The sequence below is a fragment of the Amphiprion ocellaris genome, chromosome 21 (assembly GCF_022539595.1).
Source record: "Amphiprion ocellaris isolate individual 3 ecotype Okinawa chromosome 21, ASM2253959v1, whole genome shotgun sequence".
Classification (NCBI taxonomy): domain Eukaryota; kingdom Metazoa; phylum Chordata; class Actinopteri; family Pomacentridae; genus Amphiprion; species Amphiprion ocellaris.
The window spans coordinates 14,480,406-14,499,345 of NC_072786.1; the positions used below are offsets into that span (position 1 = coordinate 14,480,406).

At 43.4% G+C, this 18,940-nt stretch overlaps 1 protein-coding gene across 2 annotated transcripts in view; it reads right to left on the reverse strand.

The window, feature by feature from the left end:
• The window catches only part of sema3aa (sema domain, immunoglobulin domain (Ig), short basic domain, secreted, (semaphorin) 3Aa), a 33,818-nt gene extending 15,472 nt beyond the window's left edge, over positions 1-18,346 (reverse strand). Inside the window, exons 1-4 of one of the 2 annotated variants that reach the window (XM_055006675.1) lie at positions 17,656-18,346; positions 5,223-5,383; positions 3,765-3,827; positions 1,209-1,256 (exon numbers count right to left, since the gene is read on the reverse strand). In XM_055006675.1, coding sequence (XP_054862650.1) covers positions 1,209-1,256; positions 3,765-3,827; positions 5,223-5,383; positions 17,656-17,761 — 378 coding nt within the window. In that variant the 5' untranslated portion in view covers positions 17,762-18,346. The remainder of the gene's footprint in view (positions 1-1,208; positions 1,257-3,764; positions 3,828-5,222; positions 5,384-17,655) is intronic. The other variant, XM_055006676.1, reaches the window with a different exon arrangement.
• Positions 18,347-18,940: the final 594 nt, after the last annotated feature.

Genomic DNA, 18,940 nt, shown 5'->3' on the forward strand with positions numbered 1-18,940 from the left:
TAAGCAGGGACTTTCCAGCTGGTTTGGGAAACCGAGTCTCCTTCAAGGAAATCCCACCTGTAAGTCAAATCAAGCAAATCTGCCACAGATCTTTAATGATCCATATGTTTGAATTTACTGTGGGTATTTGGGTTGGCTCTCCAGTCCATGCTGATAGTCCCAGCGGTGTGAGACTGTTTATTAGAGTGCTAATCAACAGGATTGGTTAATGGAGGAGGGTTATTAGCAGCCTTGAGGAGTTGATTTGGGCACATGTGTTTAAGAGATTAGGCTGGGGTTTGCCTAATTATAAATACACGCTGAATATCCACCTAACAAATAAGAACACATTTGGTTGGGGATTTGGAAACTCAGCACACATCTCATCACACGCTGACAGCCAAATTATCTCTTCCCTTTAACACATGTATCTGTTCAGCCTTCTAAAGCTTTAACTTTGATGATTTGATGATATCCTTGTGAAACATAAATGGATACAGGGCTTTAGGTTGGAGTGATGACATTTTCCAGTGCAGCTTAAAATGAACTCTGGGATAACACACTGCATACCTTGTCCAAAAACCAGAGTTTTCTTTTATGATTCCAAAAGGCAGAACTGTTGTTTCAGCCCTGACCGTTTCTCTTTCACAGTAATCTGCTTAAAGGGAAAGTTTTTGGCAAATACACCGAGAGTGTCTTGCAGGGAGTTAGATGTGAAAATACCACTCACATATCTGTGTGCTCAGTTATGAAGCTGGAGCCAACAGCTGGTTTGCTTTGCTAGCCTGGCTCTGCCCTCAGGTTACACAATCTGCCTACTGGCACCCTTGTTTAATCTGTACAAAAAAAACTACGTGTAAAAATGACAATTGGTGGTTTTATGGGAGGATACATGTTGGATTATTTCTTGGGTTGATGGAGTTACTTAAAGAAATCTTGTCTTGACTGCAGCAATTGAGGAGGCCAGGGAACTTCACGATGTTTGTTTTTTTTTGTATGTTTAACGGTTCTGTGTGCAGAAAAAGTGGATGTCACTATTGGACAGCATCTCAGAATAATGGACATGTTGTCCACAGCTTCCCCCAATCTTCACTCTCATTTACAATGAGAAAGGTTGTGCTCACAAAAAATAATCTAGCCACAACCATTAGCCTACACTAGCTTTGTAAAGTGCATTGACAGGCCACAGTAGTTTGTTCTCAACTTAAGTAACATTATCTTCACTTCACCTGTCTGTCCTTGTCTCCGCTCCATGTGTGTCTGATTCCATGGTCCATCTGATCGAATCAGGCCCATGCATGGACCAGTCGTGGCCCGACCGGAGTTAAACCATGTGTGGAAACAGACACACAAAGACCGGAGCGGAGAAGACATGCATGTAAAAGGAGTAGCAGCAAAGAGCCTCAAAACGACACGAGTGCACATACATTAGGTACAAAACATGAACAAAATATGTTATGATAAAATGTTTTGAATTTTTTTTTTTTTGGGGGGGGGTTTGGGGCACTGGCTGTACATTAAATTGCACTTTGACATTTTCAATGTGGTGTGGGAGGTCACTCTCGGTCTGTTTATACGAGCAGGGAGGGCCAGCAGTTTGAATTGGAGGAACTCACATGTACTAACGTGTAATAGAACAGAGAAGCTTGGACTACAACACACACTTCCGTCTCTGCTAAGGATTACTACACTATATCATCCCCAAGCCGATAGTTGTTTGCGGTTATAATAATGCTATATTTATATTTAAAATCTTGCACATTGTGGGCTAGCTCAATTTCTCATCTATGTTCTGGCTAAGCTGACAGGCAGTAGCTGCATATTTCCCATACAAACATCAATATCAACCTTTTGGTCTAACTCAGTCAGACTATTTTTTAAATATGAAGTGTGAAATCTATGTTACAGCATCCTAACCAGCTCTGTTTCCATGTATTTAACACTTTTTAACTGTGCATGTAATTATTAACCCACTAACCCACGTAAGTCTGCAACCACATAACAGTTCCTGAGTTCACAAATGAGGACCAAACTTGCCTGATGTCTTGTGGCTGACCTCAACCCTGCTCGTCTATGTGACTGTGTAATGTAATGGCTTTACCCTCTGTGTTTCCTTCGGCTCAACGTCAGGAGCACATGTCCTCCCCACATCATTCCTATTATACACATTTCATCAACTCCTATAATCCCCTGCAGGGTCAGCTTTGTTTAGGCTTTCTACATGGCTGTCTTAGTTAGACTCATTAGCCATGAGGTAGGTGGGCTACACCTAAACACTAACAGACGTTAGTTATGGTCACTCAAATGTGTCGCCGTGTCATGCCCTCAGGTGAAAAATGGTTTGCCTGATCACAAACCATGTCATTATGTGAAAACCACAATACCCACAGAGGATAAATGAGTCATTATTGGATAAGATAAATGACTCTCTTTGGACTGGGTATTAATGTTGACTTTCCATAGGAGAAATGGGTGGACAGATTTGTATGTATTTGGATGAGTCGAGTGAATTTTGAGATAATGTTGAGGTCTCTAATTGAATATAGAAACTGGATTGGCAATAGAGGATAGCTTTGAATTATTATTTTTCCTCCGAAGTCTGGAGCTGGACAGCTGATCGGAAATGACATCAGGCAGTTCTGTGCGATCGTAAATCCTTGGTCCAGCATCTGAAACCGTTGTTAAGTGAATCAAATGCAACAACTTAGGCCATGTTACACAGTCATTCTGCTTGGGATAATGATGCAGCCATGAGGCATTTTGAGGAGGGGGGTCAGCTGTTAAATTTGTTCTGCGGCTATAAAATGTGGTTTGGAGAAATGCATCCCATTGGCAGCTCTGGATGCTTTAGTAATGTCCTAATCAAGGCCTCTTCGTGCTGGGCTCTGTCTCTGCTCTCACCGCCTCATTTTCAAGGGTAAACACTTTCGCAGCACGCAAATACCTCATCATTGTGTTTCTGCGATTTGGTGCTGCCAGCAGAGCACACTCTTTCCACTGTGCGAGGGAGTGAAGGTGTAGTGTTGCGTATGTGGTTGTGTCTTGTGTGAAACCCAGAAAGCCGGTGGTGAGGCAGAGCCCAGTGGAACGTCTGTGATTTAAAAAGGACTATGTAATTCAGGATTATCCTAAAAACCCTGCAGCCCTGCACTCCAGACTCATCCAGGCATGAAATTAAGATCAGATACAGCACAGAGAGGGCCTTTCCAAACAGCAACACTCAGATAACAGACACCAGCGGCGGTGTGCACACAAACAACGTCGGCTGCATGTAGTATGCGTTCAGCAAACTCGGACATGTGAGCTAACACGCCAGCGCCAGATAACGAGAACTCAAACAATGGACTCCCACATAAATATGCGCACGAGTGGGACACACATAAACATACTCCCAACATTAAACCGTACATCACAGAAGCAAATAACCTCTGCGTCATTGTCCTTGTGCCGCTGACACACTGTGTACGCTGTGACAAAACATCTGCCGTACAGTTTGCTTCTTTGTGTTTCGCTGTAGGTGTCACTGGGGGACGGCCTCTAGAGAATACAGCGTGCTGCAGGTGAAACAGGCCACAGCTACTGCATCACTTTCATCAGAGCTAATTTCCTACTTCTTTAGTGTGCTATTGTTCTTCTATGACTCCTCCCCAGGCAACTACTTCTACAATACATTTAATGTGGTGACCAAAACAAGCAAAAAAAAAGAGAAATCGGAGGAACAAACAGCAATATGATTTAGGGAATATTACATGGAAGCGCTCAAATCATCATGAACGTGGACTCACCCCCAGGTCTTTCCCTGCCCACTTGCATTCGTCCCTCTTAGAGGGGGTGGCAGGCCACGCAATCTGTGCAAATGAGAAAGAGACAAAGTCACACAATGCTGGAGGTGGAGAGGAAGATTCGCATGCTGCTTCATGAAACAGGAAAGCGGAAGGCAGTGAGTCAATGTAGTGAATCACAGGGAAGCAAGATTTGTGTAATTCCATAAGAATGACTTTTGATTTGTCATGTTTTATATTCATATTTAGTCATTCCTTTTATTTCCTTGGTAAAACCAAGAAAAAGTGCACGTGTGTGTACATATATTAAGTAAGGGATGGCCTTTAAAACAGAGAAAGGACTGACTGCAATAAAGAGGAGAAGAATGGTAACACAAATCGAGAAAATGTGGTGTGTTCATGTGATATTGGGAAAAAACAGTTTTAATAACCACAATAATGTTGCACTTGCTGTGACAGTACAGATATTTTTTACAGTCTGAACAGTGGTTCTGCTTCAAATTACAGCTTCTTCCTACACTCAAATCGTCAGCATAAGGTTGTACTTTTCACCTCATATATGAAGAGAAACCCGGTTTGCTACTTTGTTTTGGAAGAGATAAGTCTCCCTGTCATCCATCTGTGGCCCCTGGTGTCACATGAATTATGAACACACATGGAGCGTATGACTGTGCCTGTGTGAGCCGTAATAAGTAAAGGAATGATTATATACTCAAAAATTGGGTGCAATAGAGCTCAACTTTTTTGCTGCTGGCCACACAGATGTCGAGAGATAATGGAAATGTATGCACATGCATGTTCACGCATTATTATGACCTTACAGTACACACACATTTCTCTGTCTATTCCTAGACTTCATCTCCTCTCGAGATCAGCTGAGTTTTCCTCTCTTGGGAATCTGCATGGCACATTTCAGCGTAATTACATTAGATTTGCCTAATCACTGCTTTTTGGCCTTTATCTTATAATGATACAAAGATTAGAACAAAAGAGCGAGAAGGAAAGAAAAAAAAAATACATCCGAGCCAAGGGCAAAAGAATACAGAGACGCACTCTCCCTCTCTGCATTGACTATGTATTTTTCAGCACTTTTATTCCCCCCGTTCAGCTCTTTGCAGCCGGTAGGCAAGTCTGTGTCAGTCTTGTGTGTCTGTGATGGCAGCCCGAATCAGATAAAAAGACTGTTAACCTAGTCCAGGTGGAGTAATGGAATTATGGACAGCCTCGTCTGGACCGAGACAGACAGTGGGAGGGACGAAGGGAGGGGAGGAAAAGATGGAGTAATGGACTCCAGAGGGAACAAGAGAAGAGAAGAGAAGAGAAGAGAAGAGAAGAGAAGAGAAGAGAAGAGAAGAGAAGAGAAGAGAAGAGAAGAGAAGAGAAGAGAAGAGAAGAGAAGAGAGCATTTAACTTTTACACAAATGCATCAAATATAACCAGAACACAGCATCTGAAGTTTACCATTTTGTGGTCTCTGTTAATATTGACAAGGTCAAATGAGAAGATGTGATCCTCGGCTCCGACCAGTAGTCTTCCTCGTTCCTCGTCCAATAGGAAAGCGTCGTAGCTCGAACTGTTGGCCAAACCATTGAAGGTGATGAGGTTACTGGTGTCTAACATCTCTGGAAGAGGAGGAGAAGAAAAAAAAATGATGGTTAATCCTGGGATATATGGAAACAATCAAGAAAAGTCACACAAATGAGCAAACTTAAAACAGAAAGCAACTCCCATAAACTAAAAGTATGGAATTATTGTAAAGATAGGCGTAAAAATGCATCTGCAACACAGATAACCCTTTAAATGGAATATTCTGTGAAGTCTCTAAAGTATCACTCAGCATCAGCAGATACTCAATCAGAACACATTTTTCTGCTTCTTTTGGTGAAATACATGTCTCAGTAGTTAAAAATTAGTGCTTCAACAATCACGACATTTGCACACACTTACATACGACTACATGTCAGTCAAGTATAGCGTGAGACATTTTAAGAGAACGCAGCATGTGGCAATCAGGGACACGGTTCAGACTGTTCAGCCGTGTGATTGGTTGAATAATTCATATGGACTAAGGGCCAGGGGACACACTGTGTAGGTAAGTATGTGTGGGTGTGCGTGCATGTATCTGTAAATGGGTTATTATGTAAATTAACGTGAATGAGTCTCTGACTGCATCTGTGCTCCATTCAGGTGTACAAAGTCCATAATATAAACTATATGTGCACAAGTCTGCATAAGAATTCAGGTATGGGCTAAAGTCTAGCCTTGCTGCTGACAGTCAGTTACAGTTTAATCACCAGTGACGAGTTACATCAAGTCTGAAGGGTCAGTTGTCACCAGAGCTGCAGTATTATATTAACAAGGAGCAACACTTTCCTCCTAAATACAAGTTAACACAGGAGTAAAGGTTCACTAACATGAACAGTACTAGTGCCATGCTAAAGCAAGACAAAATAGTCAGGTTTGTATTGTTTTTACACCTTGGGTTCTTGTAGAGTTGCCAGTAAAGCATCAGTGTTTAAGACAATCTACTAAAGAACCAGAATAATCTTGAATTGGTATTAAAGTTGCCCTATTGTAACTCTTTCTAACAAGTTTCTTTTAAAGTCTCACGTTTCCCCAGAATATGTATTGTAAGTTTCAGTTGAAAATACTTCACAGAAAATTAATTCTATCATGTTTGTAACACTTCTGATTTTATCCCGGTTTATGATGGGCTGTTTCAGTCGCTGTTGTTTTAAATCCAACTAAAGAAGAGGGCTGCAGACACACCTCTCTCTACATCGGCTCTGTGCAGTGATTGGTAGAGAACCAGCTGAGGGCGGTGCTTATCCTGTTGTGACATCATAACAGGCTGCAAACCAAAACAGCTTTTCCAGAAACCTTTTCTGATCAATAGACAAAGTAAGAAACACAGAAAAAATGCTATCTCATATGTAAGACATGTAATTATATTCAAAATTTAAAAAGTTTAATAACTCTACAGAAACAAAAGAGATGACTAGGTTAAACATAAAAATATCACACTTTCTCTATTTCCAGCTTTATTAAATTGCAAATTTTACATCACTGGAATTTACTGTTACTATTAGATTGGGATTTACTAACCCTAACCATCTTGGGTGTCCTACAATTTACCCATCATGCCATATCTGTACATGTGATAGACCCTTATGTACACAGTCTTTACTATATCTTTATTCCACTTTTTTTTTTTTTAAGAATTTCTTGTGTTGTTCCTTCTATTCATATCTAGATGCTGTAGCATGCATATCTCATCTTATATAGTTTGTTGCACAAAACAAAAATATATCAGAATTACAGTCTGTTGCAGCCCAAACTAAAAGCATATAATAAGACAACTGACAAACATTACATACTATCTATATAATTATTGATATTTCTATGTTGAAAGTGCAAGAATGAATAAATTCATTTTGATTAAGAGTAAAACAAGGTAATGTCTTTGGCTATTTAAACATCAGCTCCCACAATCAAAATAATCAGTATGTCAATCAACATTGTTCTCATACAGAGTAGGCTGCTCTGAAATCTAATAATCATAATTACAGTAGTAACATTTGACTTAAAACTGAATCAAATGAAATAATCCATTAACCATCTGCCACCGGTTTGTCCACCGAATACACAACCCACAGTCTGCGCCGCAGGTGAAGTCTTCTGATACATCAGACATCATCCATCATCATCAGTGTCACCACACAGCATGGACACACACAGGTACACATTACAGAAACCAGCACAAGCAGATGCACACAACACACATAGAAGCGTGCAGTCCAGCGGATTGTGATCTCCCTGCTCTCCCCGCAAAGCTCTGATTGACGGGCTGCTATAGGAGCCATCTGCGCCCACTCACAGTGTGTAAGATCTTGGACATCTGTGTCTACATAAAAGAAGGAATTGATGGAAGGGGAGACGGAGGAAGTGGTGTGTCAGCCATCTCTGTGTGTCGAGCCCCGGTGTGGTGGAAGAGGGCCGCGAGAGGGCGTGGTCGTCACCTAATAAAGACGGTTGCAGCTCGTCTGCGTCAGTCGGATTTCGGTTTGAGGCTAAGTTTGAGGCTGAGGAAAAAGGAGTGGGTGGGTGTGGGCATGAATGGAGGTCTGTGGATGTGAGGTTGTGTGAGAATTTGTACTGTACCACAGATGGGTTGAGCGTATGTGTGTGGGATTCAGTGTGTGTAGGTACTTTTTATACGCTGGTCATTCCATGCACATCCTGGCATTTATGCACACACAGGAAAAACAGCTCAGATTACAATGACGAGGAATTTGATGTTTAAGGCAAGAGGTGTCTTCAGAAGTGTTCTGTTATCATGTGGTAGCTCTTGCTCTCAGTTTACCAATAAGACATGACATAGAATGGTCAGGAAATGAGTTCGAGAAGGGAAGTACGGAAATGCGATTTCCAGCCGCCAGAACGCCGGAGGAGGTCTTCTTATGTTTCAGCTATAAAGAAACAGAAAAAGCGATTGACGTGGCAGAAAGCCAAGCTAGGCGGAAATATGGAAATGAAATGAGAAAATAAATAGTCATAGTGTAATGAATTATTAGAAAGAAACCAAAAACGAAGCAGAAAAAGTCAGATATTGAGTCACAAGGACTATCAGGGGATCCTCTATCTGTTTCTTAACTTCCATTCGCTGGCATTTTGGCTTTATACACGTCGACCCTTATCTTCTGTAAGTGAGCCGAACCCAGGAGTCGTGACCGTGCTCCAAAATGTCAGGTCCGTCACGAAAGGTTTCCCCCAGATGGGCCAAAGTGCAAAAAAAACAGACGCACATATTTCAACACATGGTGATCCCTGACAAAGACAAGGTGGCCAGCGCACACAAAAAAAAACCACACAGGGAGGCTTTATCTGAGCTGGGATCTACTGTGGTTTGGAAAATCGGAGGAACTGGGGCGTGAGCACCTACGGACCTCCAACCTAAACACAGACACGCTCGTTTGGAAATGGGAGCACGAGAAGATAGAGAGCTCAGAGCTCATACAAAATATAGCAACCGAGAAAAAGGACATGCACACACACATTCGGTGAACGTATGCGAAGAATACACACACACACCAAGGAGAAGCACCACACCCTCAGACATACATGCATATATTAATATTGAGCTAAATGTATACAACACATTAGTTCTCCTGAACACACACACTTGTCTCTCCAGTCTGAGTTGTAATCCAATCAGAATATCTGCTTATGCAGCATGAACTATTGGAACAGTGAGCGCACTCAGCAGCTTCCACCTCTAACACACTGCCAGGCCTCGGACACCCTAACACACACACACACACACACACAGACACACACACGCACAACTCCTCTAATGTATATGTGTCCGTCCACATGCCACGTGCCCCCTCGCCACACACAGTCTGCTTACACTGAACACACACGGACATTTAAACACATCTTGTGTGCACATATACATTCCACTTCTCACACACACACACACACACACACACACACACACACACACACACACACACACACAAACGGCTACACACTCTTCTTCCTTCCCACTTTCTCTTGTTACACACATCCTCTGTCTGCTCTCTTTCACTCCCACATTCTGCCTTTCACACATACAACATGCACACACTAGCAGCCTATGCAAACATGCAAACACACATTGTGCACACATATGCAAATATGTGCATGCAAATCCAATTTATTCATCCAGTTTACGGTTCAGTTTGTAGTTCCATGTTAGACCGGATTATAAAAGTTTTATCATATATGCGCTAGATTGTGATGATGTGTTTTCATCTTCACTCCATGCACACACACTGTATACTGAAGGACACAGTTTGGAAGTGGCAAAAACAAGCAATTCATTCAAATAAACTACCATTTGTCCCTCGGCGATACTCCATTATGGAAAATAACCTGGCTCTTGTCTTTAAAAGCTCGTCGGGGAAAAAAAAAAAAGAAGCTACATTCAAAATTCAAGTGCAATTGTCTATGGAGTACTCTTCACTCCCCCATTCTCCAAACAGCCAGGCGTTTTAGACGCCTACATGCCACGCAATAGCGGAATAATGAAACCGCTTGAAAGAAAGGCGACAGGGCATTAAATTATGTTTATCTGAATGTGTGTACGTGTGGCTGTGCGAGTGTGTGTTTGAGTGACATGAAACATAAAAGCCTCCCAGAGGAAAACACTTGACTGAGATTCAACAGATGGATAATATTCCATTAAAATAATGCGGCTCTTTTCAAGTCTTTTTCTTGTTCGGCTACACATCGAATGCTCAACACGCAGAGCAGTTTTCAATATACAAAAAAGCTCTTTGAATGACACTCGTTCACTTCCCGTTCGTTGACACTGCTTTCTCTTGGCCTACAGCTCCAGACTTGGACCCAGTTTTTTTGCTGTTCCTGTGGTTTTTGTGCAAGTCTGCGTATTAGTAAAGAAGCGCTCTATTGACATGCAGGGGAAGAAAAGACAGTTGAAAAGAAAATGGCAGCTCGACAGGAACTGGCGCAGAGAATTGCACATGTTTATCTTTCAAACATGAGGCTAGCTTTTAAAAAAGTACTGTAATATCTCCAGTGGTTTGGCATGTCAGTCTCTGCCTCCGAATGCTTTCTTTTTTCTCCGTGTGTGGTGCAGTGCACATTTCGCCGCTCTCATGATGGCCTCGGCCACAAAACACAGGTGTAAGAAAAGAATAAAAAAAAAAAAACAGGAGACAGGCGCCCCATGGAAATTTGCTGAGAGCTTTGCTTAACAAAGTGTTCAAATATTATCCTAAGCTCAAGGATATCCACACATGCCTCAAAAGTTCACCTCCCTCTCCGTTTCTCCCTCCCTTTCTTTCCTCTCTTTTCTAAGCACAGTAGCAGGTGTGGGTTGGTTTCCATGGTGACCGTCTGTACAACACAACCTGGGCCATTGGATTTCTCATTCAGGTGCAGCTGAGTGACACTTCTGACACCTTTCACACACACAGTACCAAGTGTGTTTCAATCCAAAAAGAACTGAGAATGAGTGCCTGAATGAAAAAAATTACTACAACCACACTAAATATGTCACATATGGCCATAATGAATGAGTGAGTTTTCTTCGATTCGAGACGAATTAGAAACTTAAATTTTTCAACAAAAATCTTTCAACAAAAGTGAGTCACAACCATAATTCAAAGTCGAGTATGAGACATTTTAAAACCATATTCTGTCTCATGAATATGACTCAGCGTATGTTAAAACATCAGATATGTATCAGAGGGACTAATAAGGAAAAACGCGACCACATCCCAAACCGCGCTGAATCTATATGAGTAGTCTAAGTATGTGTTGAATTTCACCAAACAGCACCATTCATCTCTCTCTCAACCCAAATGCTAGACTTCCATGCCACCGCACGACATTCCTGCTTTCCCTCGAGAGACAGAGAGTGAGGAGAATACAAAAGAACAGTATACTGGAAGATTTGATAGAAGGTTAAAAGCAGATGGAAAGATAGAGACACACAAAAAAAAGACTCAAAATCAGGGATAATGACAGCAAACGAAGGCAGAAACATGAGCGCGGATGAAAAAAAAAAAAAAAAAAAGCTCACATACAACAAAAGCGGTCCAGTATGGAACCATTTCATTAGTGTGTGTCTCCTCCTGTCATTGGACGGCTGGACCACAGACCAGCGCTGCGACCACAGACGGCTCGAGGCCTGGCCATGCCTACCGCACAGAGCCCACTCACACACCACTAAGTGCTCATAGTATAACCAGGCTGCTCTCTGCTTCTCATTACTTCTAAGGGAAAACACACACACACACACACATGCAAATACACACATTTACTTTTTGCATGTAAATACAACCACCAATGTAAACTTGTCTAAACAAGAGGCAGGATTTGGTTTCGTGTATCCGCTCACAAAACACTCTCCCCTGCAAAGCTGTGCACAGAGAGAGGAAGACAGTCCTATCACTAGGCAGCTTGATGGATGGACTTTGAGAGGAACCAGGCTGTGGTTATCGTGGTCGTGTCTGGAGCCACTGCCTGTTAGTGCAGCCTGTCAGCTGTACGGTGTAGCTGAATGTCAGCTCTGCCATTTTATTACAAATTAATGAGGCAGGGCTACAGAACTGAACGTGTCCCAGGCAAACTGTGACAGCGACAACACACTGACGAGACACTCCAACACAAATCTGCAGGCAGAGATGCAGCTCCGTGCAGCATTATTTACGGCTCTCGTGCTACAAAATGAGGTTTTGTGTAATGTACGAAATGAAAATGAATAAAATCCCACATATAAACTGCCAAGTTTTTCCAGCAGAGCAATGTAAAATATGACATTTTGGTAAAAGTGTTTGCAAAACCTCCCTCATTATAGCTCAAGCTGCTTGTGTTATTTATGACAGGAAAGGAAAAATAGCAAGTTTGTGGAGAAGAGAAAAATATGACTCCACAGCAATTTGAGCCTTAAATTACAGAGATTTCAAGGCGCTGATATTTCAAGTTAAATTATGATAAAAAAAAGGAAAGTTAGTAAATTGGTTGGCTTAAAATCGCAAACAGTGTCTATAATTATTATAAATCACTGCAAATCTGCAGCAACGCCAGTCCTGTGCAAAAAATCATTACACCCGCTACTTTCTGACTTCTTCAACATTTGTGTTTGCCTGCCACTCCTCCCCTGCCTTCGTCTGTCGTCTGTCAGTCCTTCAGTCCGTCTTTCGGCAAAGATGTCCCCCTCATTTGTAACACGACTCTGCTCAGATTGAACGGTGCACCCTTTCTCCATCTGACTGACAAGACTTAGCAGGTGGAGGGACCCATTCATACCCGCGCTTCAGCAATCTGCACCATGCTGTAACCCAAGCCTGCATCCCAAACACAGATGCAAAGACACGGGATATTTTTCCTGCTGCGTGCATGCCCGTACAGTGCTTATGTACACACAGATGAAAAATGTGCACAATCGCCGCGTGCACACGCAGTAATCTTTGGACAAACACAAACTGTGCCGACACTGCCTCCTATTGTGGCCTCTGAGCGCGCGTTCAGATTGTTTTTGATAGCGACTGAATAGAACAGAGGAATAAGGGAACATTTTACTGGGGGGAATCAAAACACACACTGACTCAGGAAGCAAACCGCAGACACATGCAAAAGGTCATAAAACTCACAAATTACACTTGGAGTAATGACTCCAGTTGCACCTCCAGCATTAACTTATACTACACACTCACAAAGACAAGTTAGGAACAGCGTGCAATGAAAACAAGTGACAGATTTTTCGTGGCTTGATGAATGGCTTTTTGTTTTGCAAGCGGAGTTGTGTCATTGCACAATTATCTGTGGGGCAATGAGTGTCAGCACAAATACACACATTCATTATGCCATCTTTCAGCTTGTGGACTGGGGTTGGTGGGAGCTTACCAAACACTGCGGTCTGCTCTGTGAGTCAGTGCAAGGAAATGTAACGTATTCGGATGCAACAGAAGGGCACGGTCGAAAAGCAAGCCGCTGTAAAACATTGGTTTACACTATTGGAATGTGGCTGAGCAAAGATGAGGGTAGTTCGGTGTGTGTGTGTGTGGGTGTGCGTCCAAGCAGAGTTGAAAAGAAGGATAGCCAAAAGATATGTATCAACTGAGCTGCAATCAAAGAGACAGGAAAAGGAGACAAGTAAAAAGAAGAAAAAAAATTACACACACACACACACACAGAGAGCCTGGTTGAAGATTGTACTTAGGGTCTGCGGTGTTGTGGTTCCTCGAGAAGCGACCGAGCTGCAGGAGAGGGAGGAAGGAGGAGGAGGAAGGGGTAGGAAGAAAAGAACGATGAGAAAAGAGAGCGAGGGAGATGGAGGCAGGCATCTCCAAAGTTGGCGCGTTGTGAGAACACCTTATAATTATCTACATCCGCTCTGTCAGCCCTCAGACCGCAGAATGGACAGATACAGCCGAGGGAAGCTGGGAGCAAAGACGCTCGGATGCTCATTCACATATCAAAGAATAAATAGAAAGAAAGAAAAAAAAACACACACACTGATTAACCGGCACACATGCAAACACCCACAAACATACAAACTGCGCATATTTTCATAGGCAAACAGGCACGCCCACACACAAACACACATGGACCAGTCACACAGACGGGCTTATTATGGGGCCCGAGTCCAGACTGCGTTGAGTGCGGTTCCACACCAAGTGTCTATTTTGAAGGGGTTGTAAGCCAATTCCAGATTCCCCGTCTCTTTCTCAGTCGGTCTGTCTTCCTCCCATCGAGCCGGCGTGGGGCGGCCGCGGTGGCATTAAGAGGTCATATGGTAGGCTCCATAATTACCCACACTCAGGGTAATTATCAGGTTGTTTGACGAGACCTTTTAAGTTTTAAAGCCCCGCTCACTGGCTCCTTCTTAGACAAACAAATAGGGTCAAGTTTTTGCAAACGCACAGATCTCCCCCTCCAGTTTGCAATCACTGCATGTGCCTCATTTGACCTTTAGGGGTCAGTGTTCCTCCTGATGTATACAGAAGAGAGCTGTACATTGATACTGCTCAGGAATGTGATTGTCTGCAGATATGTATTGATCCATGGGAGTGTATCATTGTTTTACCCTTGTAATTCATATGGACTCTGTGTTGCTGTGCTGCAGCAGGGAGGCCTCAACAGTCAAACACTACAAACTGAGGATGCCAATATGTTGAAATTTATGTTCTGCTGGGAAATTCTTGTTGAGATGACTCACTTTTATTAGGCAGTTTGATTCAGTATTATTACACCACATTAATCTCCGTCACTTGTTCACACACCTGTGATGAAATCATATCAACATGTGTAATATAGTCGCTCAGCAGGATTATTTTAACTTGGACTTGAGTTTCACCTTCTCTTTATGTTACTAGTCAAGGCGATGAAAGTAATTTTAGTCTGAAGGAGAAGAGAAAATCATTAACTCTTGTGATCATCGTTCTGTCCCCATGAAGCCAGATCCTTTTTTTCTAACTGAATGTCTAACTGACCCCACTGGGAAATCATTTACTCTGCACTCGCTCCGCCAGCCGTCCCATGAGAGGTCATTTTATCTACCTGTCTCCATTTCTCAGTCAAACTGCTCACTCTGCAGTCGTTCGCTCGTCCTTTCCTGAAGAAGAAAATCGCTCACTTTTTGCGGGTCCCTGGAGGCGTGTCATCAGCGCTCATTTGAGAGTGATTTCATGGGACCCTGCTCATGTGCTCGGTGTTTATTTGGCTGCCCTCAAATCACAGAACCTGCTACTTCCTGCGACTGTCCCGCTAATGTGATCGTCCCACTTTAGGCCTCGGCACTCAAGTCTGACTTCTGCTCTGCGCCTGCTTGACTGTCCTTCCCAGGAGGATTCCTCCTTGTTGTTTATTTGACTTAATTACTATGCAGGCTTCGCATGGGGAGAGGGGGGGATGAGTGACACTTCACTTAACAACCAGCCTCCCCTTCCTTTTTGCGTCACCTACTGTACGTCTGCCAGCTTTTCCTTCATTAAAACCCGTCCCTTCCACCACCACTATCCTCCCCCCGTTTCCTCCCACCATCCGCCAACAATGTGGGTGTTAAAAACTGAGAATCGTCTCCCGACACACACCAAGAGAGCCATCAAACACCTGTGGGCCCGAGACACAAGCGCAGATGCCGGCGAGTGGCGACACACAAAGAAAGTGGCACACTGTCGTGCCTTTGCAGGCCCATGTTCGCTGCGATCGTAATTTTAGAAACACTGATTCAACAGCACAATAAAAGAAACAGATTTGTGAGCTCATGCATGCGCACAAACCAGGTGTCTAATTATATGAGGGCATGCAAGACCTGACACATTTGCGCTGAAACACACACAAACTCGCACACCACTTGCAGTCTGATAGGAGGAAATCACAAAAGAGGGTGTTGAGTCCTCACACCAAGACATGGCAAGAACATTCACACACATAAACAGCAAGGCTTTGATGCACTTTTAGCAAAAATAATTCTGCGCACATCCACAAAAGTACGTCTCTGTTTGACGACACACATCCATCAGTCATTGCAGAGAGTCAATACAGACTTTGATGCTTGATGACATATCTCTTGTCTAGTGCTGTTGTCAGCAACATGTTCGCTTGTCAGACTGAACAGTGAAGAGGATCACAAAAGGGGGCAGGAGGGAACTGTATTTGCATTCTTTAAACAGATGGCTGTGTAAAGACGGGGATGACATTTTCTCATCATGCCTAGAGGCTTGGCTCCGTGTGAACTGACATGATGGTGCCCAGGGGATGTATGACTTGTAGCAGGTAAGTTCAGCTACGATTCCTTCCAGATTTATTTTGCTCACATGGTGAATGCATGTCATCACCCTCTCAGATCCTGCATGATACGCCGGCCACACTACTCCAGCGCCACTGAGGGCACTTAAATGCTAAAATACTGCACGTTTTTATTTTATATTTAGAACATTGGAACTTGAAAGGGTGATAAATCAAAATATACAACCCCCAAATTACAACTTGTACTCCATCTAAAGAATAAAGCATGTCATATAGCAGGCCTCTAAACATAAGTTATACTAAGCGTCTTGTCTAAAGATAGAGAAGGAATTAGTGACAAACATCGTAGGCACTCTCTTCGAGACCAAGAATTGTGATTTTCCCCCAGCGTGGATTGAAATTGTCTGGGGAACCAAAGCTTTGGGTGACAGTCAAACGCACGCTCGTGTTTTCGGCTGGCAAATCAGCCTGTTCATAAATTTTCAAAGGGCATGTTTTATGAGAGAAAACGGGGACTAAAATAAAGAATCAGGATCACCACACTCTCAGCCATATACTTTCGGTCATGTTTTAGGACAAAGAACCACAATAGCCTCCCGCACTGAAAAAAAAAACAAACAAAAAACACAACCCTTCCCAAAATATGCCAAAAATGTTGCCAGTTATTTCTAGCAGAGATGAAAAGTCTGCTATTACAAAGAGCCTGATTTAGTGTAGGGTGTGAGAGAGGAGACGAGACAGAGAGAAAGAGAGAGAGAGAGAGAGAGAGAGAGAGAGAGAGAGAGAGAGAGAGAGAGAGAGAGAGAGAGAGAGAGAGAGAGGGAAAAGGAGGAGGAGGAGGAGGAGGAGGAGGAGGAGAGGAAGAACCGGCGCTCCGCAGTCTCCCCTCAAAATAACACAGAAGGAGAGAGAATAACATGTTTGCTGTATACGTCAAAAACTTACACGTGCACGATATAAAAAGACAAAACGAAACTCCCTCCCGCTTTCTACCAATACTCCTGCAAATAAAGGATTTGATGCACAAGCTTTACATTGACATGCATTTACGTGGAAAAAAAAAAACTCCAACTGTTGGATCAATTTAGTAATGAGAAGTCATGAAACCTCTATAGCCCCTTATAGAAAGGCTGTCATGACTAAAGCAGATTACAACCTATATTTTTTTTAGGAGTTTTTGGGACAGAAGCCATTAAAACAGAGGCTCTACTGCCTGTTCAGAGCACTTAACAGGGCTGTACAGTACTAGCAGAAGGGGACAGCACGAGGGGAAAATTGGTACAGGGGCCAATATATACATTTAACTTCAGGCAAAAGCCCTTCCACAGCATATGGAACCAATCTGACTATTTGTAAGGAGAATTCTGAGAGACAGGCAGAGCGAGCGAGAGGGAAGGAGTGAGTTAATGTAAGAGAGGAATACAGGAGGTTAAAGGGAGAGAGAGTAAGATACTGTATGCTGACCAAGAGGGAGAAAGAGTGAATGAGACAGAGGCAGAAATAGATTCACAGAAATAGAGGAGGAAGAATAGATGAAAAGAACCGCATAAAAGAAAAGCACCCATGGGCAAGGAAGATAAACTAAAAGCACCGGCTACTATAACCTGGAGTCAACGGCGAATGGGCTTACCCTTGTATGACAGCTTTAGCCTGGGTACATTGTGCTTGGGCTCAACTCCTCGTCCAGGCTGCACCGCCCCGCACAGCAGCACTACAATCCCAAGCAGGTAATCCATGGTGCTGGAGTGCTGCTGGCTGGCCTCCAGACCAGGGGGCACTCACAGCCCGACCAGTGCCCCGAGATGAGCGTCTCCCGCCGGGGTACGCCGAGCCCCCGAGAGTCCCCTCCTGAAAGTAGAGGTTCCAGGGAGGAGAGCAGAGGAGTGGAGTGAAAAATCCTGTTTGGTGGTGCTCCCCAGACTCAGAGTGCAGACTGTGGGGTGTTAGTGTGAAGTAGGTGGAGGGGGTTGCGGCTCACATGGCTCCCCGAGTGGAAGCTCCAGGATATATAGTCCCTTATCTGTCCTCTTCCCCAGGTGAAGGCTTCAGCAGGGCTTGACGAGAGGCAGAGGCTGTGCAAAACACAAATATCACAACACTTATCCACAGTAGTATCCTCTTCTAGTAGAACATTTTATCTCTTCTTTCTGTCTTCTGGCTTCTTCTCTTTGAGCAGACACTCACACAGCAACCCTCTAATCCTTGTGTGCAGCTCCAGCAGACTGCGAGAGAGAGAGAGAGAGAGAGAGGGAGAGAGGGAGAGAGAGGGAGAGAGAGCTACACCATCCACAGGAAGGGAGGGGAGTGACAGCAGCTGAGAGAGAGAGAGAGAGAGACGGGGGGGAGGCAGTATGACTGGAGAGCAGCGATGAAGCCAGTGTAGTGGATTGGAAGTATTGTGAATGGTCGGGCTTTTATAGTGTCGACTCTTCCCCACCTATTTCCCTTATTCGTTAGTCATCATTTCTTGATTTCCCGTGATCTAATATCTCTTCCACCGAAACCCCTCTGACAGTTGTTTGGTTTCTCTCTCTGGCTATTTGAGTCACAGTTTCATCTCTAAGTGCCTCCATCATCAACAGGATGAGATTCAGCGCAAGATTCAACTCGCTCTGGGGTAATAACTCCCCAAAATGAGCAAATACGTGTGAAGTCTTATACCAGATATATGCACTAAATGCACAGAGGTTAAAGGAACATGGTTTCAATGTGAAAAGGTCAGAGCTACACGAGAAGTTTATTTCAAAAAAGAATGTCATTGGACCCCACATTGTTTCTACTTGTATGGAAAAGACTATCATAAAAATAAACAAATATTCTGGAAAAACAAAACCTCTCAGACCATCTATTACACACCGGATGGGACAGATGATGTCAAACCTTCCTCTAGAGAGAACAACTCTCATACTGAAAGA